This window comes from Natrix helvetica (assembly GCF_964273705.1).
Source record: "Natrix helvetica genome assembly, chromosome: 2".
Lineage (NCBI taxonomy): Eukaryota > Metazoa > Chordata > Lepidosauria > Squamata > Natricidae > Natrix > Natrix helvetica.
The window spans coordinates 132895684-132921643 of record NC_138552.1 but is presented as its reverse complement, the minus strand read 5'-3'; the positions used below and the strand labels follow the sequence as shown (position 1 = coordinate 132921643).

Below are 25960 nucleotides of genomic sequence, written 5' to 3'. Positions count from 1 at the left end.
AGAAGCAGGGAAGGGAAGACCAGGGAGACCCGAGGGGGTGAAAGTTGGTCCGGGAGTGGGGGGAAAAGGAGGATCGGGACTCGCCCTCGAACGGAGCCGAGGCAAGGCGGGAAAACTTCGCGCGGGGGCTCCCAACTGACACATCAGCCGAGCCTGAAACTGACAGTCAGTCGCTCTCAGGGCTTAATGGGCTGAGGAGAAAAGCGCCCCGAGTTAACTGAAAGCGCACCCGGGTTAAGGGCGGCTTCCGAAGGCTGCTGTGGGAAGGGTTGGCTCTCCAAAGGACCCGGGTGGCGGGTCTGGTTCGCCTGAGAGACCTTGGGGGGAATTCATCCCGCAGGCGAAGAAGGGAAGAGCAGAAATTAGCCCTTCTGGCCGGACAGCGAGCGCCAGGCGACAGACTTCGCGGGAGGGGGACCGACTCCTCCAAGTGGGGCTCTCCCGCTCGCCGCCAGCAGGGGCGGACGCCGCCCACCCCCTTTCACGGTGCCTCTGCAGACAGGCCGGGCATCTACACCACCAGCGCCCTGATTTCTCCCCAGGCGCCAGCCCAGAGGTTCTCTCTCTCTCCTGTGTATCTCTCCCCTCCTCCCCAACCCGAGGGCTGCCCGGCCACATCTCTTGGGGCGCGTCCGGCGCGCTCGGAGGCGGGAGGGGGGGAGAGAAGTCCGCGGCAGCCCCCGCGGGCGAGCGGGCGCTTTTCGCAAGGCGGGCGAAGACCCCATGCGAGCGCCGGACTGCGAGCGCAGCAGCAGCGACCCCTGCAGCCCGACCCGTCGCCGTCGGACGAGCGTCCTCCTCAGTCGTCCTTCTCTGCCGCCTCGGAAACCTCCTCCCATCCCGAAGTGGCTCCGCCGTGGTGGTGGCGGTGGCGCGGCGGCGGCGGCGCTGCCTGCGACGACGCTTCCTCTCCTGCTGGCCCGGACGATCCCGAGAGCGGCGCTGCTGGCGCGGGAACTCCTGCTCTCGGCTCCTTAGCGGCCGGGCAGGCGGCGGTGGCTGCTGCTGCTCTTCCTTCTCCTCCTGCTGCTGCTGCTCAGTTGCCGCCGCCGCCACCGCCACCGCCGGAGCCGCGGAGCCCTAAAGCCGTCCTCTGCAGGAGGATGGTGCGTCTAGCGGCCGAGCTGCTGCTGCTGCTGGGGCTCCTCCTGCTTACCTTGCACATCACGGTGCTGCGAAGCAGCGATCCCGAAGCGCCGCCGGGCAACCACAGCCAGCGTCAGCAGGTGAGAGCGCGGAACGAGGCTGGGCTGCACGCAAAAGCCAAAAAAGGTTCTTGAGCCCCCCTCCCGCCCCCGCCCCTCCACCGGCCACCCCGCCATAGGCAGAAAACTCCGGGCGTCCAGCTGGCGAAAAAGCATTCGTAAAGCGCGCCTTCTGAGGGAAGCCGCCTTCGACCCACTTCGCTGCAGTTCCTCCTGCGAGCACGCCCTGAAGCGGCTGGCTTGCTTCGGGAATAGCCTTTCCCAGCTTGGGCACTCCAGAATTCCCAGCCATCCAGGGCCGTGAAAGGTTGGGAAATTTGGAAGCTTAGAGCCAATTCTCTCTTAAGACTTTTCCCCCCTGTTGAATTAGGATTGTTAAGAATTGAAGGAAAGTCCTCCCCCCCCCCCCAATGTTGTGCAGGTTAGAAAGAATTGAGGTTGAAGTCCAGGCTGGCAAGATTCCTCTAGAACAGTGGCTCCTAACCTTTTTTTGGCCATGCTCCACCTAAGCGTCTTTAAAATTCTCTTTTCTTACATTAGTTTGTCATGTATATTTCAGTTGGTTCACCCTGGCATTGAATGCTCATTGTTTCTTGGTCCTGTATCTGACCTCCCACATGCTCATTCCAAAGTCAGGATAAGGACCTTTCTTGGGGTAGAGAATTGGCATTTCTGACATGCTGTTGACCCATATAGAATGGCCAAAAGAGAGGTGCTGGGACTTTTGGTCTGGCAACAAAACCATCATTTTCCAGTTACTGTTACTGCTGCATGTTTAGGCTGTCTATGTATGTATGTTCTTGCCTCCTTCAAATTTTCATGATTTTAAAATGCCTGAGATTTGTTTCACCCACCGAGGGCTCTGTCCACAACTTTCCTAGTCTTCTTGAAGTAAATTCATTCGCTGTCCTGCTGCCTCATAACCACCATCCTTTCTACCATCAGATGAGGAAACCAGGCAGGCAAAACTTTGCTTGATGCACAAATATGATTTATTATGGTTAGCTATGCTACTATGGATGTATCAAGAATATTCCCCGGTTTGAAGCTGTAATTGAGGGTTGATTGGGCACATAAGAAACTATAAATTTAGATGTCCTATCATGCCATGTCATACTTGTCTGTTTACTTGCTTCCTTGTTTATATTAGTGTTCTCAAAGCTTCCAGGTTGTTGGGGTTAAAGGTCACAGAATTCCCGTGGAGACCTGTTTTGACCCTTCTGGTTGGGAATTCTGGCAATTGTAGTTCCAGTCAACCATTCTTTTGAATTTTATTTTTTTATGATTGTAAACCACCCAGAGTTATCTTAAGGTGAGATTGGTGGCCAATAAAATAAATAAATAAAGAATAAACAAACAAACAAAACATGCATGCATGCATACATATTTAAACAAACAAACAAACAAATCTTGGGGGCATCTGACTGGGCAAAAGTGGGTCTGCAATTTGATTTAATAACAGAGAAGGCATGTCATGTGTGACTGATACTAATAAATCCACAAGGCTAAAAAAAACCAAGGCTTTTTTTATTCTATGCCTATACTCCCCAACCTAAATATCCTCTGCTGTCTTCTGCACTTAGAAGCATTTGAAGAAATATTAGCTAAGAAGAATTTTTTTTTCTGCAAAAATATTTCTTCTGAAAGGAATTAACTTCAGATTAGGAATCTGAAGGGAATTAACTTCAGATAATGTTCTGGGTTAGGAACCACTTCCTCTCAAAGATACATTCCCTGGACAAATGACTTTCTATCATATACTTTTAGGCTTGTTATCTCTGGTAAGCACAGAGCAGGTGGATAGTTGGTATCAGTCTGTTCTAGTTATAACGCATTCAAAAATCACACATTTAATCTGGTGACATTATAAATATATTTGAGAAGAGAAAAGGTTCTTTTCCAGATTTTAGATTGCAGTAGTTCTATGTTTTTGACTTATGGCCAAGAAATGAACCCAGGAGACAGTGTCCAAGTTCAGCTATAATATAAAATTAAGAAAAGGAAAAGTGCTAGAAACTCTCCATTGTGCAGTAAACATGAGTTCCTTCTTAGCTGTTCAGTATCTCTTAGAGCTGTGCAGCACTTTGGATTTAAAGTCCAATAGCTACTTCAGGGCATGCAGGAGTTCAGAGGGCAGCTACACAATTAAGGGAAAAGATATACCTCTTGAAAGAGTTGCAAATATGTCAGAATGTCAGGCACTCAGGAACATCTTTGTGCCTCTGACAGCAAAGGGCAGCATTGCTGGAACATCCATGGATGATGGATGGGCAACAAGCAGTGGCATCTGTGGGTGGGACAAAGTCGAGGGTGTCAAAAAGTCATGACCATTAAATGCTTGATCTAGAGCCCTGTAGATGTGTGTGATGATGATGATGATGATGATGATGATGCGTGTACAAAATGGATGAGGGATTGGTCATATGTAGGTGGGGCCCCTACATTGATATTTTAAACCTGTTCCCCGATGGATGCATAGGGCACTGATCACTTATGGAGATGACACCTTCCTACATTCATTAGGACATCCATTGAATGCTCTTATGAACATGTTACCAAATCACTTCTTCCCTTGACATGCATTACTTTTTTCATTAAGTACTGAATAATTCAATGAGTAATCATTTTTTGTAAATGCAAAGAACTCTTATACCAATCCAGCTTAAGTTGCATTCTGCATCAAGTTCTCTGGATAGCTGATATTATTAGTGGATAAAATGTATGAGATGCCCATGAGAGTGACTGAAATATTGGGGAGCTGAGCTTCAGGACCCAACCAACATTTAGCAAATTGCTAGGCTATTATTTCCCATCATAATTCAAGCCACGGAAGCAAGCTTGCTGACCTCCATGGAGGTTTTAATTTTTATGATGTAAATGGAATATGTGGACGTCTTTTCTGTGCATCAGTACAGTAGACCTTCTCTCCTCCTGAGTAAACTACGTAGCCAGAAAATGTTATATGCACATTTAAGACAGATCTTTGGCCATTGATATACAGAGACAAATTTAGCTTCCATAATTTCAAACCACTGACCGTGATGGGTGAGTGTGTGAAACTAGTAAACCCAAAATTCTAATAAAAAAAAAACACACACACACGAAAAACCCAAGTTTGAAGAACACTTTTTCAAAACTCTTGGTATAGAAGATAATGAGCAGAAGAAAGGGAATCTACCAATCAGGGGCCTTCATAGAAGGCAAATAAACCTGTAAAAACCCCAACAAATTGTTTAGGTAGAATGAAAATATGTCTGTGGTGATTCTCAATCATCCAGTTCAATCATTCAAATCCTAAAGATGCTTTTTCAAGAGGCAACTGGACTTTTTTGTTTTTCTTTGAAGTTGTTTCGCTTCTCACCCAAGCAGCTTCTCCAGCTCTGGATGAGAAGCGAAACGTCTTTAAAGAAAAACCAGAAAGTCCAGTTGCCTCTTGAAAAAGCACTTTGGGACAGACTGAAGAAAGCAGCTAGAAGGTTTTTAATTATTAAATATATTTATATGCACCCCAATCAAAAACATCTCTCAGTGACTCACTTTGAAAACTACAATATAAAACAAACCCCATACAAAATAAAAATATTCTTATTTTTGATTGATTTAAGAGAAATTCTTAATACATACATACATACATACATACACATACACACACACACACACACACACACACACACATATATATATATATATATATATATATATATATATATATATATATATATATATATATATATACACATACATACATACATACATACATACATACATACATACATACATACATACATACATACATACATACATATATATATATATATATATATATATATATACATACATACACACACACACAATTTCTGCAATTTTCTTTATGGAGACTAGGCTATTGAACAAAGTTTGTTATATTTTCAACAGACCAAGCATTTGATTCATATATTATATAAAGAAAGGGCATTTATGGAGAAAATCTGAGAAACACCTGCTTTATTTAGAGTGACTTTATCAGATTTACTTCTTGCAAAATCTGGAACTGCTCCATTATGCATGATCTTCTAATTCAGAAATAGAGTTTTATGTCCTCTTAATAGCGTAGAACATTTCGGTTACCCCATGATTGAATTTTAAGATGTGTTTACTTCAGGGAGAGGAGTATTGAGCAACTACCATTTGAAGGACTTCTTGTCATTGTAGCACTTTAATAATTTTCTATCCTGTGATGCTTAGCATTTATTTATTTATTATATTTATGAATGTCTATAAAAGAGTGACCTAAAGATAATTGTGCATTGTTTTAATAAGGCATTTGGGATATTTCTGAAAGAATATTTCTTTCTTAATGGAGAGAAACAGCTGAGCTAATTAAAAGTCCAAATGAATTGCTTATCAGTATCAACAAGTGAAGCTTAGAAAAACTGATTATCTAATTCTAAAGCAGATTCTGTTTAACACAAGGATGTATACACAGATTTCTGACTTCATGAAATCACTCCACTTTCTCATAAGTTTTCTATTAAATTGACCTCCTGCCCTTAAACAGCTTTGAACATCTGATCCAGGGTATATATTTCATATATTTTGCCATGTGTAACAATTCAGAGTTACAGGCTTCCTAACTTAATTGATTTTACAGTTTCTGAATTTTGGAAAAGCTGAAACATTTAGGGCAAAAAATAGACTGGATGTCACAATAAGCAGTTAAATATTAGTTAAACAGGTGAAAGTTTAAAATATTCAATCTATATTTTATAACACAAAACAAATTAATGATTTTTGGAAACTTTTGTTAGTTTAGTTGTTCAGATATTGCCCTAATGGGTTTTGCACTTTCTTAAATCTTTCCTTTTACATTGTTATTCCATGCCACAACAATACTATGAGTATGCTCATCTGGAATTTTTCTTTAAAAATGTCTGTAGAAAGAAACATTTTTGATCTTGCAGATAGTAAATCAAATGAGTAATGGTTTTAGCTGGCTGGCAAATGTTCTCCACCTGAGATGGTACTCAATTTGATTTACATAGTATTGGGAAATGCATGTCTCTTGCAGCCCTTTTGAAGGGTTACTTAACACGGAGCAAGTGTTTGGAAAAACGGCAGATTTTTTTCTCCCTTCCTTTTTTGAGTAGATGCATTTGAATGAAGCAGTTTGGGCTTTAATAAACCTTAAAATAAAATTAAAAGATTGTCTAATTCTTAGTATGTATAATTAAAAGAGAAGTTCCATGGATAGATTCATAATTCTAATATCTTCCTGCAGGAATGAGCAAACTTCAAAGATTATACAGTGACCATTGGTGGTACAATTAGTAATTAGTCAATTACAGTTGAGACTATAAATTTCAACTATATGCTCCCCATTGTAGGTGATTATTTCATTATTTTGTTCAAGTAATAATAGGTTTTAAATTCTGAGTTCTAGAATGGCTAAATGCTAAAAAGCCAGCCCTCATTTATTTAATTCAGGAGACAGTAATTATGTTAATATCTATTATTTTCCTCAGACCTTCCTATAATAGATATCATGGTGTATGTTGCTTTATGTCTGATAAAATATTGAATGCTGTGTGTGTGTGTGTGTGTGTGTGTGTGTGTGTGTGTGTGTAGATAGATAGATAGATAGATAGATAGATAGATAGATAGAAAGAGAAAGAAAGAAAGAAAGAAAGAAAGAAAGAAAGAAAGAAAGAAAGAAAGAAAGAAAGAAAGAAAGAAAGAAAGAAGAAAGAGATTTTGGTGTGGTGATTAAGGTGCCAGTCTACAAACACAAAAGGCCATGAGTTCTAGTCTAGCCTGAATCACAAAGCCAGTTGTCTAACCTTGGACCAGTCACTCTCCCTCAGCCCTCAGAGGGAGGCAATGGCAAGCCACTTCTGAAAAAGCTTGCCAAGAAAAATGCAGATACTTGTCCAGGCACTTGCCAGGAGTCAATACTGATTGAAAAGTACAGGGGAAAAAATGGAAACACAAAACTAGCATTCTTCAAGTATTCAAGATATTGTGAAGTTTCTGCCTCTAAGGTACTTCATGTTTTATTATAGAAGAGGAAATCATTTACTAAATTGTCATCACTTTTTCATCACCCTAGTTATCTGAGAATACCTATGCCAACATTCCTATTATTAACCATCTTTGCTAAACACTTGGGAGTTGTAATCTGGAAAACACAAGTTCCTGCAAGTGCTGTATATACCTTCTAATTTTTGCACAATCACTATTCAACTGTTTTTATTAACAAGTTCACCATAGTCGGAGATTTCTGCTTCCCTAAGTCAGTTACATACACCTTTTCCTCAGGCGGTACTGTTTAAGTGTTGAATTTCTCCAGTTCTTATGCATTATGAGGAACTTAGTGCTAGAATTACCCAGCTGAAATATACTGTATTTAAACGGTATTATTGAACAAGTTGCATATCTTGGTTCTAAAACTAGATTCTGACCCTTAGTAATAAACTAGGGTAGTGAATATCAATTTTGACCTAGTTCAGGTGTCATCTGAAATTTTCACAGTTGCACCAATAGCCAACAATTTTGAGTGTCTCATCCCATTAGCAATAATTAAGGAAGAGTCACTGAGAGTGAGTGAGTGGCCATAAAAAAATTCTTAAATAAATAAATAAAATAGCTTTTTAAAAAAAGGAATACTTGGTAGACTTAATTTGCACTGGCCTAAATTTTAGTGAATTGAGTGTACAGTATGCATGCATACACAAGCATCCTTATTTTGGAATTCTGAAAAAAATGTGTTCTGCTATAAATATTCTCTTTAGAATTTCTTTTTTAAAAACCCTAAAGCCTATATTTTAATCGTAGAGGTATTAGGTAGTATGGAACCTTTCTATTTTTCTTCTTTTAAAAAAAAAATCATTTCACAAGTATAGAGATACAGTAGAAAAATGCCAAGACAAGAATGGACTTTTTCATCTCAATAGAATTCTGTTGACATCAATATTTATTTAGATATCTAACTGCTTTAGTTTTCCTGACAGTAAATATATTATAACAACAGGTCCCTGGTTCTCTCTGAGCTTGGCTGTTTTTGTGTATGTGTGTGTGTGCACACACACACACATATATGTTGCATTTGTGCTGATAAATAAATAAAGGGCAAATGCAACACAAATGTAACAAGGCAACATAAAAAAATGGCTTTCTGCCTGGTTGGCTCCTAGGGTGAGCTTATAGGCAGAAAAGGGAAGCATATTTGGGCATACCAGGGGTTGTGACACTATGTGTGTGTGTGTGTGTGTGTGTGTGTGTGCGTGCGTGCATGCATGCATGTATACACACACACGCGCACACACAACTAACTCACACCAATAAAGGGGATAATGATAAGAATTATATCTGTAATCTGTTTACAGACCTGACCATATTAACAAGTAATAAATATAAACCAAACTATAATCAGGCTGTGGGGTTCTTGGCACTCTAAGTTTGGTTTGTCTTCTATGCGTGTGTGCATGTGCGCGCGCATACACACGCACACATACACTAATATATCACTGAAACAAAGTAATTCCCAGCAGTTTACAATGTGATACAGGTAGTACTTGACTTACAAACACAATTGAGACCAGAATGTACACTGTTAAGTGATATAATTATTAAGTGAGTCACACCTGATTTTATTTCACAGTTGTTAAGCGAATAGTGCAGTAAAAGTTATTAAGCGAATCCAGCTTCCCTCATTGACTTGGCTTGTGTAAAGCTCCCTGGGGAGGTCACAAATGAAGACTATATGAATATTCGTATATGCTCACCGATTGCAAAGCACCAGATTTTTATCATGTGGCCATGAGAATGTTATAAATGCCAAGGCCAGTCATAATTTATTTTTTTCAGTACTGTTGTAACTTTGAACAATCGCTAAATAAATGATTGTACATTGAGGACTACCTGTAGTCTTAAAACAGTCACAATTATAAAGCCAGAACCAAACTCACAATAGAAACATTAAACCAGAAAATAAATAAAGCAAGCTTTAACACCTACCCATTTAAACAAGTTTGAAGAAGAGAATAATGTTATAGAGATTTTTATATAAAGATGCTAAAAATGAAGCAGACCTCATTCATATAAAACAGTCGTCTGAATGATGGTTGGGAATCCTTGAAATTGTAATCCCAACACACCTGAAGGATACCAGGCCTGAGAAGGTTTTTACATACAAGTAACTTCTTGTTCACTTTTTTTTTTAACTTATGAAGCCCAGATTCAAATAAGTCAACATTCCCAATTCTGTTGTTCTCCATCACTAGTTTGGAATTCTGTCTTTGGATTATAAATGGAATTTGAGTATATCTAATTCCCTTCCCTTACTTTGCTTGCTGCTCTTATGTTGAAAAAATAAGCATATTTATACATGCATTGCCTTGTTTCCCCCCAAATAAGACCTCCTCGGATAATGAGCCCAATCAGGCTTTTGAGCTCATGTGCTAAAATAAGCCCTCCCCTGAAAATAAGCTCTCCTCCAAAATATTGCAAAACAGCAGCAGCCATGAGGCGACCAAGCTTGTTGCCTCCTGCACCTCAAAAATAATAAGACTTCTCCCAAAATAAGGCCAAGCACTTATTTCAGGGGTCAAAATAAAATAAGACCTTGTCTTATTTTTGGGGAAACATGGTATATAAATGTATAAATGACACTCTTGTCACATGAACATACAGTATTATCATGGCACATGGCTTAAGGATATGTTCATACTGTTGCAGAATTCATGCCACAGTACCACACCTAATTGCTGCTTCTTCCAAAGCTGCTGTTTGTATCACCTAACCTAAGAAAGAGTACTGGAAAGCATGCACACTTTTGGTAACATTTTTATTGGTTTAGGTGAAGATAATTCCCAACAATGAATTTGGATTTTGTTTTCAGACCAGTAATGATACCTATGTTATGTTTCTTGTGTGTGTTTGACAAAGGAAAGGTTTACAAGATGTTCCTGCCTCTGCGAAGAATATCATTTATCCTATGTGGTAATATGTATATAAAATGTTTTAGGACCACAAGGGAAGCCTTATTAAAAATATGGTTTTAAATATAGAATAAATACAAATGTAGAAGTAGTTATAATGCATTATGGTTGGTACTGAGAAGTCCATAATGTGGGGAAGTTGAAGGAAAGAGAAAAAGAATATCCAGCAACTAGACGACAGGAGGCTCCTGTGCTTGACTCTACAGGCACCTGAGATATCTAAGCAATGTTCTCTTACTCCTCCAGCCGCTTCCCTTTTCTTGCTCTGTCAATTGGACCAAAAAAATCAGTTATTTTTTTAAAACAGAACTCAGCTCTTTTCTGATCCAACCCAGTGGGCAGTACTTTACCAAAAGGCACTGACCTTTAATTAGAGCTGAAACATTGAAATCATGTCAGTTTTCATGACAGCATTGAACTTCCTTAAAATAAGGTACTACACACATTTAGAGAGGGTACATCGCAGTGGTGGGTTCCTACTGGTTCGGCCGAACTGGTAGTGGTTTGGTGGCCTGGGTCACTGGAACCGGCAGCAACCAAGGCCTGCCATACCCCCAAACCAGCTCTCCAGAGGGCGCCATAAGTGCCACCATCTTGTTTTTGAGTTCTGCCGGAACCCACCCCTGGTAAATTGATATGACATAATGACCAATTATATGTGCTCTCGTCTACTTTCTTTCAGGTATTTAGAGTAGGAGTTAACATTAGGGTCTAGATATTAAATATGTATGAGATATTCCAAGCACCCAGGTATTATGTAAGAATTAAAAAAAGAAAAAGTCGTCATGGCCACACATATATTACCTAATTCCATTTTACAGTTATCATACATGGATAATTTCAGAAGATAGTGCTTGTGAAGTATGGCACAATAACCCATTGGAACACTATGGCACCCTTTTGAATTTTACAAAGCTCCTGGTAGCATTCATCATGCTTATGAAATTGCTGCAGGCACTGCTGGGTTCAGTGGCACCAATATTTTGAGAGGAAAGCTCTTCCTTTCATCTCAGTCCCATGGGAGCTAATCAAGCCGTAAACAGGTGTAGTTGGGGACTGGAATAAAGCATGGAAAACTGAATTTATGCAAGGGAGACAACAGAAAATTGAATTCATGTTATTGGAAACCACAGATCAGATAATAGGAGCACTCCCTTTGTTGAAATGAGTGTAAGCCTTTAGAATAGGCCAGTGATGGCGAATCTATGGCACACGTGCCACAGGTCGCACGCGGAGCAATTTGTCAGGGCACGCGAGGCGCTGCCCTGTCAGCTGGCCAGCGCGCATGCCCACGCTGGCCAGCTGAGTTCACCCTTTTTTAAAGCAATTTTTCGGGGGGGGGGGGCCTCCAGGCTCCAGAGGCTTTATAGGAGCCTAGGGAGGGCGAAAAGAGCCTTCCCCCCTGGAGGCCCTCCGGAGGCTTCAGGGACCATCCAGAAGCTTCCCTGAAGCCTTCGGAGCGCTCAAAATGACCCTCCGAGCAAACCAGAAGTGACTTCTGGTTTGCTTGGAGGGTCGTTTTGAGCACTCCGAAGGCTTCAGGGACCGTCCGGAGGCTTCCCTGAAGCCTTTGGAACGCTTAAAACGACCCTCCGAGGGAGAAAAAAGCATGTAAAAATGGGGGGTTGCGCCTGTAGTGCACACATGCGCACTGGGGGGTCGCGCATTGCATTATGGGTGCGGCACGCCTGCACACGACTCCCCTGTGCTCCCTCCACTTGTGGCACGTGAGCCAAAAAAGGTTCGCCATCGCTGGAATAGGCGGTTTTGCAGGGTCAGCATCAGCCTGAATTTGAAATTGAGAATCGTTGCACAGAGAAGTATAATGGCCAAAATAATCCACATATTCCTAGGAAAGGGTGATATCTCTGTAGCAACCTTTGCCTTAACTACCGTATTTTTCAGAATATAAGATACTCCAAAGCATAAAACACACCCAGCTTTTGGGGAGGAAAACAAGAAAAAAAAAATCTGCCTCCCAGCAATTTGCCTCCTTGCAGCAAACAGCCCATTTCAGTTTCAGCACAGCCTGATTAGAACAAGCAGCTGATTGTCCAGACTCCCAATGATCAGCTGTTTCAGGCTGCAGGAATTGCTATAGCATATTGCCACCTCCGCATGCCCCATTTTTGGCCTCCGTGCGCCCCATTTTCTGAACATTCTGGGCAGTGGGGATAGGGATGGGTGGAAAATGGGGCATGCCGAAGCCGAAAACGGGGCGCACAGAGGCCAAAAATGGGATGTGGAGGCCGAAAATTGGGTGCACGGAGGTGGTAATAGACAATGGCAATCCCTGCAGTCTGAGACAGCTGATCGTTGGGAGACCGATCCAATCGACGATCAGCTGCTTGTGCTAATCAGGCTGTGCTGAAGCTGAAACTGAAACAAGATGTTCGCTGTTTGCTGCAAGAAGGCAAATTGCTGGGTGGCAGAGGCCAAAGGGTGGAAGTTGGTGGGTGGGCAGGGCTACATTCGGTGTATAAGATGCACCCAAATTTTCACCCTCTTTTAGGGTGGGATGTGAGTCTTGTGCTCCGAAAAATATGGTACATCCCATTTTGACTGCTATAACAGTCTTGTATGCAGGTCTCTTTCAAAATTGTTTGGAATCTTCAATTAGTTCAAAATGGTATGGCCAGACTATTTACCAGGTTGGTAATTATGAACTACGTGACTCACTTGTATAACAACTGCACTGCTTCCAATGTTTTTGGGTCTAATGCAAACTGTTCATTATAAAATCCAGGATCCTGTGGGAACGGTGTAAGTGTGTGTGTGTGTGTGTGTGTGTGTGTGTGTGTGTGTGTGTGTGTGATTGCATGTGCATAAGCACATGCAATTTCCATCTTGGGGTCCAATGGTATATAAAGCAGCTGAGCATCTTCGGCTTCTTAACTTCTGCCCTTGAACTCTCTTACTATATTTTATTATAATATTATGCTGGGAAAATATAAACAGAATGTGCCCATCAGGTTGAAAGAAACAAAGGATAGTAAAATAGTGTGCCATGTATAACATTATGGGATAAGTGTTTTAAGATCAGTGTACAACATCAGGAAATGTTTGAAGCCGAGTATTTGAGACAATAGAGTTAAGCCACCTGGAAGTTCACATAAAGAATCATGGTATAGGGAGTAAAAAGGCTTCTTGTATCGCTTCAAGAATTAAGCCACCGATGGCAGAAAATTCATGCTACAATTTGTTCCTATCAGGACTTCTTAAGATTGCAACATCTGATTTTTTAAAAATAGATTTTTGTTGCTGCAATATTATTTCTATTCAGCATGTTCCTCAAAATACTAATTATTTTGGAACAACTGTCCCAAAAATCTACTCCTGTGTTGCAGTAGCAGCTCTCATGAAAGCTGGCACATCTGAAGCACACTTAGTTGGGGAGGCTTGTTCTAAGGATACATTCAGCAGCTGCTGAAACTCTCTGCTTCGTTTTGCATCATATGTATATCTTCCTTGCTCTATCCATTCTACAGCAGAACTAACCAGCACTCTAGCGGGTCACAAAAAATGTTAATACTTCCATTTTCCCTGTCCCGTATTTGTTCTGTCCTTCAAATTAAGGGGAATAGAAAAATAAAATAACAATCATTTCCCATTTTGTGTTGGGAGAAGCAAAGCTGTCTTCTGAGAAATAATGATTGTTGCACTGTAATACAACTTTTGGGTTACAGGAAAAAAGAAGAAATTGCAGGATGCTATGGGAATTCCTGCCAATGGGAAGCCTACTTACAAATCCAGAGGAAATGTTGCAAAAAAATAAAATAATGCATTTTCTCTGGGGAACAGAAACTGAGTCAGGTGCTCTGGTTGAAGTACCAGGCAAGATTCATATTATTAATGGGGACATAGGGACAAGGTATGGAAAAGATTCCAGATGTTTTCCAGCTCCTTGCAAAGTTAATTAAAATCATGCCATAGGGAAAATTTAATTCAGGTTCATCTGAAGAGATATTTGGAAATCTTTTAGTTTTTCTTCACTTTTTCTCTTACTGCAGTCCTCACATAGTCAGAATACCAGTGCTGTGTGAGATGACTTTTCCTCTGCAGAAAGTTCCTAACTTGAGACCAGCTTATTTCAAAACATATTTATAAGCTTCTAAATATTGCATGGCGAGAAGGTAGTGATGATAAAAGAAACATCAGCATCATTTTTTGTATTTAAAGCTGTTTATTTCCAAAGCAAGAGGTCTATAACCAAACTATTTCAGATGTATTTTATATGTATTTTAACTCTTTGAATGTTACACTTGTCTTCCCACTTGTATCATATCCATCCAGTGTTCCACAGATTTTGCTTGACATCCTGAATAAATACCTTCCGGAAAACCTGAAGATGTTTTCACTATTGATTGATATTTTAGTTGATCTTGGACTTAATTGCTTTATTGTGATTTTTAAAAAAGACTACTTTTGATCAAGTAGATCAAGACTACTATGCCCTTTCTGACTCTGGGGATGTGGTTTTCCTCTCTTTGGCCAGCCAGCGGCCAGCGGAGCTGGCAGCAGATACGGACAGTGAGGAGGTTGGGGAAGAACATGGGCCAGTCCTGGAGTCTGGGAAAGGCTCTGATGAGGGCTCTGTGTTGGAGACAGAGAAGGGGCCAGAGCCATATGCCAGTTACCAGTTGCCTTCAGAGTCAGACATCAGTGAGGCAGACTAACAGCTGGAGCCTGTTCCCAGTGTGCGCATGCACAGAGTTGCCAGATGAAAGGAACAGCTAAAACACAGGGGTCAACTCGGGGGTAAGCCACAGGTGGACAATGAATGGCCCCTCCCAGAGGAAATAAAAGAGAAGCAAAAAGGGAGTGCAGTTTGCAGGAGACAATTAGTTCATTTAACTGGTTCATGACTCTCTCAGACTCCTTGCCAAGTTTTGAAAATATCGGCCTGGCAGCTTTCGAAGCCAGATAAGGTCTGTGACTATAAATCCTCCCTTGAAAGACTTTGCTGGATGTGAATGAGCAGAATTCAAAGTAAATTAATAAAAGGGGTTTTTGTCGGGGCAAGGAGTTTGCTTCATGCTCTTGGGAAGCCTCTGTCATAACATTCATCCATCTATATTGTGCCTCCTATCTGGAGCTACAGTCCCATTTTTAACATAGCTGTAGCATCTGCAAACATTAAAATAGCTCAGTAACAAGGATGGATTAAATTTCTTGTAGTGAATGAAAAAGTAGACTCTGGAGGCATTATGTGTAACCGATCTTAAGCTTTATTTGGACCAAGTAGTTTTTAAAACATTCACTGCTCAGGTTGGAAACAAAACAGTTTAATAGGGGTAAGTTTTTCCCCTACAGCAAAGCTCTTCCTATTTGATAAGTCAGAGATATATGTCATGATTAAAATTATTTAAAGGTAAAACAATGTTGGGGAAGGGTTTTTCATTTTTTGGGGGGGTGAGTAAATTTATGGAAATGCCTTTGTAAATAATTCTAAGATTTAAGTATTCCAAAGCTGTCCGGTGTTACAAAAACAACAACAACCAAACCCAGTTCAGAATATCAAACATGAGAATGCAAACTCAGCTAAATTATAATTCAGTTTTTTTTTAAAAAAAACCCAAATAAAATGTTTAAATCGCGTCATTGATAAGCTTTGAACCATGGATGGAATACACCAAAGATTTTACAAACTGGTAGCCACAGTGATTTTAAAAAAAAATTGGAATGTTCACCTCGCGGGGAATCTTTAAAGGTGCTTCACGTTGCTTCTTGTTGGGTTGGGTTGTTGGTTTTTCTGGGTTTTGTAAAGTTACAGCTTTGTTTTATTGTACGTGATGTCCTATAAAGATGATCTATGTCTGGGATACCTCCTTTGAAAGAGGACCACGGTGCTATCCATTTAAAGAGAATGCAGTCAAGCAGTAAATTTAGGGGGCCTTCTTCTCTTTTCATATTGACTGTATCTGAGCCAGCAGTTGGTCTTTGATGTTGTAACAATAGAGCATCGGCAGAGAGGAGGGTTCGGGCTTGAACAATGTCGAAACGAGGCTGCATTCATTAATTTTCATGCCAGAGGCTTCTATGCTTTGTTGCTTGCAGGAAGGAACCGTGTACTGTGGATATTACAGTTCTTACAGACTTTCATCTGAAGCCTCTGTGTTAAATATTTTTAATTATAAACCAGGTGTTCTGGAAACCCGGACTATCACTTAAGAGTCCATTATTAGCTTCAAAAAGGCTTCAGGTCTACTGTTTCTCCTCTCAATGGTCCAATAGTCTGCTTATGTGGCATAGGAGTAATCCAGGTGCGCTTGTAACAAAATTTCAAAGCTAGATATATTTGTTTCACTAGCCGGCTACGTTGGGAATTTAAATTAATTGATATCTTTTTAAAGATGATATAACCTCAGAAATTACGCTAAAGGGTCATAAGCATTCATGATGGTTCTTATATTTTATATACTCCAGAAAGCAGGGCAGTTATCGTTCTTATGAAATTTATTGAATGTAGAGAATTACCCATCTTAATGTATTTTGAATTTGTAGCATGAACTCTTACATTTAGTTTGATGCAAAAAGCTGAAAAGTTTAAAAGGGGTTTAAAAGTTAAGAGTTAAAAAGATTTGAAAAGCTTTGACCAGCAAGAGGAGAGACCACTTTATGAAAATCCTGCAACCATATTAAATATTTTACTTGTTTCTTTCGTTAGATTTAGACCAACCAACCAATAAATGAATAAAATACAAAGAAAATCAATTTTAAACAAAGCCAGAATGACATTGTACAATAACAAGCATAAAATCTAAACAGCAGAAGGCTACTAGTTCTGTCCCTGTAATTGCCTTCGAGTATCATCTGGAGTTATGCCTAACTAAGTTATGCCTAGGCAAATCAATAAAAAGAATTGTCCTCTTGTGTTTTTATAGAAGCTTTGGAAGGGAGGGGTCTCTGTCTATCTCTCTACTGTCTGTCTGTCTGTCTGTCTGTCTATCATCTATCTATCTATCTATCTATCTATCTATCTATCTATCTATCATCTATCTATCTATCATCCATCCATCCATCTATCCATCCATCCATCCATCCATCCATCCATCCATCTATCTATCTATCTATCTATCTATCTATCTATCTATCTATCTATCTATCTATCTATCTATCTATCTTATTTCTGCCTCTACCTTTCTAAATAACTATTTCACTCCAACACTGTGATGGGTTGTTGTTTTTTCTTAACGTGGCAATTGGGGCCTAAACATGAAAAGTGGAACATTTTCTCTGGCTGAAATCTTAATTAGAGGCCTTGGAAACAAACTTTATTTCACTTCAATTTGCTTCCAGGCTCAACTATGTCAAACTTTAAATGTAGAATACCACCGATGAGACTTCCTTGTCAGGCAAACAGGTTGCCTGTCTCAGGATCTTTCTGTTTCCTTTTCTTTCCTCTTTGTAAATGTAGCATTTTTCCTACTGAATACATAATGTTATTTTTAGCTTCTAAACGAATAGTGAACTCTTCTTGTTTTTTCTACACCATATAAACAAAATGTTTTTTTTTTACAAAATATTATTTGGCAGATGATAATTCCAGAAATAAATTTGGAACAAGATGTTGAATATTTTAAGAGATAGGCAGGAAAAATAAAAACGATGATAGAACATCTGTCTGCTGGAAACCTGAAACAGCTGTGTGAAATCTTTGAAATAGGCCACATAGATTTAAAGCAAATTGTTAACTTTCATGGCCATCATTAAAAGCCTAACTGAAATCAATATGAGGAAGGACCTTCTAGATCAGGGCTGTGAAACTCCCATCCCATGGGCTGGATGTGTCACGTGCTGTTTAGGGAAGGGGGAAAAAATCCCGATATGTCACATGACACCCCTGTGATGACGTGAGTTTGACACCCCTGTTTTAGATCTTCAAAAAACTGCCTTTCTCATTAATTAAATTATAACTCTCATCCTCCCTAGTCAGAGTAGCCAACAAGGGTTGTAACGCTACATATCTGGAGAGCAATAGATTGGGAAAGACAATTCTAGAGAGTGACGGTATACTTGAGCAGCAAAAACTCATAGAGGACAAAGTGCCACATTGCTACATGACCAGTAACTGCAGGACACAAAGGAATAGCTGGCCTGCCAATCAAATGTTGGGTGGCTAGCAATACTGGCAGCAATAGAGCTGGCAATGTCGATGAGGCCTGGAGATGTGACAAGCATTCAGTAGCATGTCTTTCAGGGAGGAGGTGGCAGTGAAAAATGAAGTAGCAGCAGATCCTTCCTGGCAGTAGCAACATTTAGTCTATTTTAAAAAAAAACCAGTAGGCTGCATAAGGCTGCTTGGTGGGTCACAAATTGAGGACAGGAAACTTTGTGACCTGTAGTTCCTATAGCCAAAGGCCGGGAGCTTTAGTCCAAAATATATAAGAGATTTAGAGACACTGTATGGCTGAGATTAAATTATACAAGTACATGTGAGATCCAAGTTCAACTCTATTCAATCAAAAAGACCTTTGCAGATCTTGAGCCAGCCATCTTTTCATTAGACAACTCATTTTATGATGTTTGTCTGTGGGTATCAAGGGGAAAGAACTTGTCATTCTGAGACCTCTAGAACAGGGGTTTCCAACCTTGGCAACTTTAAACCTGGGACTTCAACTCCCAGAATTCCCCAGTAGCTTGGCTGGCTGGGGAATTCTGGGAATTGAAGTCCACCAGGCTTAAAGTTGCCAAGGTTGGAGCCCCCTGCTCTAGAAGTAAGCTAAGATGTAAACATATGAATACACACTTTTATAGTGAGCCAAAATGTATCACTAAGACCATGTCTATCATACAACAGATTATATGGATTTTTGTTCATTCCTGTTCATCTGTTGCTCTTTGGAGTCATTAGAAATATCTTTAAAACACAGCACAAACTTGTTATATATAACTTTCCTCCTTCTAGATTTAGGGTCATCTCTGTAATTGTACCGGTCTCCTTAGATTTCTGATTTATGTTTAAAGTCTCAGCTTTTACCCAAACACAGATTTTAGAAGAGGGCAATTGTTCCCAAAGGTTGAGCTACTCCTTCAAGGCACTTTATAGAGCATGGGGAATGTTCCCTTGCCTGCTTTTCAGCTCCAAATTGTGGAGAAGGGGAACAGTGCAACATGTTTATTAGGAATAATGGCACACTCCCCATTGTGATTGTTATATTTGTGCCCATGAACTAAGTTTCACTATTTTCAAAAATGGATATTGACATAGAGTTTGAACCTTTAGATCTTCTTGTTTCCTCTTCTGCTCCCCAGTTTAGTTGTGCTCATCACAAATGAGCAACCCATAGCTTCTTATACAAGCACTGTTTTTTTAATAATGCCTGGCACTCTGTTCTCTTTTCTGCATCTGTCTCAATTTAACCTTCATATTTTCAAGAATGTAGCTCTTATATTAGATAGCAACTGAAAACATCTGGGTCCAGCTGTTAAAAATCCCAACTTTTACACCAGCAAACTAGCAAGGGTAAAACCTTCACTGCCACTTTCTATTAATTCCTTGCCCTGTCAATGCAAAAGTCATATAGCTGCACTGCCAATTTCTTTCTTGTATTGCTAAACATCAAGTAAGGGACAGGATTGGGATATACTGAGGAGCAGCACATTCTATGTAGTATTGTACACAAGGTATCTGCAGAGATTTCATCAAAATAATATGTGTGTTGTGATGCCACAAGACAGCAAACTTGGCACCTTATATATTTGTGAGCAATATAATAAATCAACTATAATAGGAGGCTGTTCCATCAACAACATCACAATGCACATTTTATTTCTCCCTTGCCTTTGAATATATACTGTAAATGTTATGGGCTTGTTTTCTTGATTGTAGGCATGCCATTGCAAAGGCCATGAGCTTGCTTCTTTTCTGCTTGTGTCTTTTCATTTCACCGGCACAAAGCTTTTGATAGCTTTAATGTAAGCCACTCTGGAAGAGGGATCCACTGGTGCCCTTCTTCTTTGATTGACGGATTCTTTTGCACTCAGAAAGATCTTTTCCAAATTAACACCAGAATTTTGTATCCTAAAGGTTCAAGGCCACAACGCATTCCATAGGACATGAGATACAATAATCTCACCATTTTTTGCAGAAATGTACACGATAAAGCACCTCTGCCAGAATCAGTAGGGTGTATAGGAAGCAACAATGAGTTCCATATACATAATGACTTAGATGTCAGGTTGTCATATAAACGGTACATATTGAGTCATTTGTTTTATAAAGCATCACACACAAGTTGTCATTTTCCCTTTTGCCTTCCTCTACCCACAGAATTCTGTCCACAACAGAACCACATCTGTTAAACCTAGCTGTATCTAGCCTAATATCTTTCTTGGATCTACAAAAATTGAATTTCTTGCCTTTTTTTCTTTGCCCTCCTAGGAAATCCTCCACACAGAGAGCCTTTCATCTCTTGAAAGCAGCTTCACGTTAGACCCAGAAGATCAACAGAATTACCCTGGTCATCAGGCAGCACACAGGTCATTGGCCAAGCAGCGATTCAGGCAGCAGAATGGGCATACATCCTTGCAAAGAGATGGGCCCAGATCTTTCCTTTTCGATCTTCCAAATTTTCCTGACTTCTCAAAGGCAGATATCAATGGGCAAAACCCTAACATCCAGGTAAAGGTCTTCCGTTTTATTCTTTGAATCTGATTTTAAAGCAATCATGGACTAAAGATGTACCTTTTTTAAAAAAGCACTTTCCAATATCAGGAATAAATGTGGTGGGGGGGGGTAGAAAGATAATAATTGGGCATTTCATACTATAAAGGGAATAAATAATGTTGCATGAACTCTAGTAAATATTTGTGCACTATGTGAAAAAATATGAAAATGGTAGGTGCAGGAAAAGAATGTTTTGTTAAATTCCTGTATTTTTGTTCTTTGGTATAGCTGAGATCACTATTGAATTAAATGTGCACCTTATTGATTGATTAATTGACTTGAAATCCCATTATTAGTCTTGATGTAATATCAAGCAGACTACACTTATCTCCTAATGTGAACAGCAGAAAAGGAAAATGGAAATTAATGTGAGAATGATTGACTTTTCCTTGGATGATTTTTTTAAATTACTAACAGGGTGTCACCACAGCATCTGTAGTGATAAAATGTATACAGTTAAAGGCATCGTTTCTTTCAATTTTAATTTAAATTGGCTGACTTCTCCTGAGGATTTTGGACCACAACTAAATCAGAACGAACCTGGAATCTTTTAGACCAATGTTATTTTGGAAACCAGCTTTTGTATCTTTATTCAGGATTATCATAACTGGATTGAAAAAAATGGGATACCCATTAATTGGCAGCAAACAGATTTATTTTTCCTTTGCTGCTGTCTCGTAGTCATCTGAATTTTTGTAGGCCAGATCAGGGACCTTACATTTAGAATCACCATTAGATCTCAAGCAAATTCTTCTGCAATCATCTCTTAGAATATTTCCAGTATTCTAAAATAGAATGTTTGCCTATGAATAGAACTGAATACCGTCTGTCTGTGCAATGTTCTCTTTCATGGTCCAGCACAGGCATTCAAGTAGATACATGTAAAGTAGTCAATTTCTTCTTATTTTGTCTTCTCTCTACCCATTTTAGGCTTAATATGAATGAGTATTTATTTACGCCTGCCTTGCCCATTGGCCATTCCAGCTGGGAATTCTTGAAGCTGTCACTCTAAATACATCTGGAGACTGGGGAAGGGCAGCTTCAATATTTCCACTTCAAAGTAGCAATCATCCACTGCTTAGAAAGATTTTCTAGGATTGTATTAACCTAGTGCCAGTGGAAATGAGCACAGTGCCTATCTGTTTACTGATTGTTTGCCTACATCTGTTTCAGTAACAAAATATTTTATTCAGCTCCTCGGAATCATTTGAAAGGGTAATCCGAGCAGCTGTTACTTTTGTGCTACAGCTGCTTTTTAAAATTTGATTGCCAAATCAGCAGCCAAATGCACCACTGCACTCAAGTAAACGGATTCCCAGGAAGTTCTTGAAAATGAGGTACTTTTAAAGATACTTCCTTGGGGAGCATTTTTTTTTCTCTCTCTCTCTGAGAAGCTCTTTTGTTAATGGGCACTGATTTGACACATGCCAACTCATGCAGTCAGGCTGGCATAGCAGGGCTATTCACCGGGCAATAGGTTCACTTTCTTCTCCCTGGAAAGAAAGGGAAGTCATGTGTAAGCAAAAGGACTTGGCTGCCAGGTCATTTTATGTGTGATGTACGTGTTTGCTTCTCAAGCCTATTTAAATAGCGCCTGAGTTCCAGGAGGTCCTGAAATTAGGTCCGATATTTCATTTCTTGACCTGAATGTTCCCTTTCTTCCAATAACTATTTCCCATACTTTCATAGAGGGAGCCCTAATAACCATTTGCCACAAAATCAAATATGACCTGTTGCACCTTGAAGGCCAACCAAATCACAGTATGAGGTAGGATTTCATGAATTAAAGTTCCCTTCTTCAATTATGTTTGAGATGTTTCCTCTTTAGGCAGGGATGCATCTCACTGTATGGCATAATTTCTCCATCAAATGTCTGTGTATGTTTAAATATACTGTACATTTCTTTATTCCATATAAAAACATGCATAGACATACACAGTGTTGCACTGAAATACAGTTGAACTGAAAAAAATGTATATGGTATTACTGGAAATTAGTAAGGCACTGTTAATACAAACAATGGTACATTGGTGTACATGAGGAATTTTACCCAATCTGATGCCTTCTGGATTGGTGAGCCTGCAATTCCCAAATGTTGACCAGACTGAGGAAGAGTCACTTCTAGTACTGATAATGTTGGAGTAAATGGATCAGTGGTTTGACTGTACAGATAAAATTCTGTGTAGAATATAAGTAGTTTGTATATTATTTATTTATTTATTAAACTTGTACGCTGTCCATCTTGCCAGAGGCAACTCTAAGTGGCATACAGACATTCCATTAAAATTCACTATAAAACATTAAATCAATAAATAAGGACCATAAGTTTAAATTTCAATTAAAATAAAACTCATGAATGAAGGCCAATATATGTGTCCCAGGACAATGTAGCAGGATCCAATCTGGAGCTAGAGAGTAGGTCCCTGAAGATGGACTCCAGTTGACTTCTGGTGCAGACGGCCAATTAAATGACATGCCCAGGGAAAGGTCCCTGAAGATTTTATCTTGGTTGTTGCTTTTTCAACTTACCAACAGAAGGAACTGGAATTCTGTTAGTTTATAAGACTCTCCTAGTTCTAGAATCATCCCGCAAAATCCACCATACAGCAACCATCTGCAAATACCGTAGTTTTAGGAGTTGTGCTATGTCGACAGCTGGAGGACAGGGCTGCAATCAGTTCATTATTGAAGAAGCAGCCATTTTGGAATTTATTTTTCAAACAGACAGTAGTTGTGCCTTTCATTTCTTAATCATTTTAAGGACTATTAATCTTTATCAAACTAAGAGAAGCTCTCTTTAGTCACAGCCTGTTATTCCTTTTTGAAGATCAGCAGCATTTGGGAGATTTCTTCATTGTTAAACAACAAGAAGGCTGCGAAGGCAAGCTAAAATAAGGAAGTGTGGAGTCTCTTTTTTTTAATTAATGGAGAAATATAAGGGTAGAAAGTTGTGGTTCTAGTTTATTATTTTTTGTTATGTGTAGCTTGATCTACTTTGCTATGGGTGGCTAAAACTTTCTGATTTTTATGATTCCTGATTGGCCGGCAATTCTTCTGTGACTTACAAAAAGCTACTCTTTCACTAAAGAGGGAGTTAAGATGTTAAAAAAAATACTCCAGAGATGCAAATATATGAGGAAAGTTACAAAGCTACTTCTACATTATCAATGTAGAGGAGTCAATTGCAATTTTGGAATATAAACTTGACATCAATATTTATTATGATGGTTTAAATATAAACCTCCCAACACAGTTGAAAGAAGAGTTCCAAGAAAACCTGCAACTTTCAAAAGGACAAGTATGGAGCTTTTTCTTCCTGGACACTAACAAAGTTGAGAAATTCTTGAGAAAAAGATAAGTTTATAACTACTTGATCAACATTCCAGAGAAGAGAAAGATTTTATGAAGATAAGCTGGAAGGAGTGACTTAAACCTAAGAAGTCAATTGGCATAAGGATGGATTTTTATCAGACTGACATTAGTAATTGAAATAAAGTTTTAATGTAAAGTGGGGTCTGAAAATGCATTTTTCCCATTATATATAATGCTTAAGTAATTCTTAAAGCTTGTAAAATATTACTGAAGATGTATTTGAAAATATGTTAAGAAAAAGTTAAAGAAAAATATATATTGGCTTAAAGAAAAGTTTAGAGTTTTAAAAATGATGTATACAAGAAGAAAAAAATTAATTTATGAGGATAATTTGGAGGGAGTGATTTAAATTTAATGAGTTAATTGGAGTTAGTTGGAACTTTATTGGTCTAACTGAAAGTGAACTTTAAAGTATGTAAGTTAAGAGGAAGTTTAAAAAACGTATTAGAACTCTGATCTTAAAAACGTTTTTAAAGAAAAAAATAGTGTTTTAAAATAGATGGGGGGGAGTATTTTTTTCCCTTTAATATTAAAGAATCAAATAATTGAATGAATTTTATTAATATAAAAGGTGTTCGTTTATAAAAAATTATTAATTGCAAATAGAAATATATATTATTTCCACAATAAGGAAGAAAAAGCAGGAATGACTGAATTGATTGCTTTATTCAAAGTGTGTGTGTGTGTGTGTGTACATATATATTATATGTCATCACTGTGGCTGAAATCAGACTCAGAATGTTTTAGGGAGCTTGTATAATACAGTATTTCAAAATAATTTGTCAAAAATTCCAAGGCAACATTTTAATTCATAATAATATGCGCAAATATACACCAATACTAAATAGTCCATTGATAAATAATACTGGGACCTTACAGCAGAAATTTTAAAAAAGTAAGTTAAATAATTGTAAAAACAATATATGTTAACTTGTCCAATAACATCTAAATTTTAATAAGATTATAAACGAGTGGCCTATGGAAAAAGAATGTTAATCCTGTATTTCCTATTTTCTTTGACATTGGATCCAGCCTTCATTTGTTCATCCCTCCTCTTATTGACCTTGTACATGTCCTTGTTCTGTGCCTTCCTCTCCCTAATCCATTCACTCTGTCATGCTTCCACTGTGTAAAATGTGGGAATCTCTTTACATACCTACCTGTTATGTTTTTAAGAAAGTTTAAATGACTAACAAATTACAGAGGGGTATTGACAGAAAATATACAACTCTTTCTTCTTATGTAATCACAAACATAATTGTGAATGTGAATGTGTCCCACTTCACAGCAGCTGTAACTTTTCACCCAATTTGCATTGCGTCCTTTTTTTCTCTCCAATGTATTCCTTACTAGATTGCAGCTGTCTTTTAGGCTTTATAAGATTTATTAATATATTAAGAGTTTTTCTGATCAGAAGGAAGACAGCCTTTGAGGCCTCAATGCCGTTTCCTCTTGAATTCTCCAGGTGACTATAGAGGTTGTTGACGGAACAGAGTCTGAATCGGAGAAAGGTCTTCAAAGAGAAAGCAGCAAAACCAGCTGGCCTGTCCTGTCCCCAAACTGGAGAAACTGGTGGCAAAGATCCGCACCTTCTATCACTCGCATGAGTAGTGGTGACCAGGATTACAAATATGATAGCACGACTGAAGACAGCAACTTCCTAAATCCTTTGAATGGCGGGTGGGAGAGGCATCCATCAAGTCATCGGATGTTTGAATCAAAGGAGCAGCCCGAATATG

The 25960-nt window shown here is 39.2% G+C and overlaps 1 protein-coding gene across 1 annotated transcript in view; it reads left to right on the top strand.

Annotated features, from left to right (window-relative positions):
- The first annotated feature begins 229 nt into the window (after window positions 1–229).
- Window positions 230–25960, top strand: part of ISM1 (isthmin 1) — a 33044-nt gene continuing 7313 nt past the window's right edge. Inside the window, exons 1-3 of the mRNA XM_081941169.1 lie at window positions 230–1226; window positions 20565–20804; window positions 25687–25960. Coding sequence (XP_081797295.1) covers window positions 1104–1226; window positions 20565–20804; window positions 25687–25960 — 637 coding nt within the window. The 5' untranslated portion in view covers window positions 230–1103. The remainder of the gene's footprint in view (window positions 1227–20564; window positions 20805–25686) is intronic.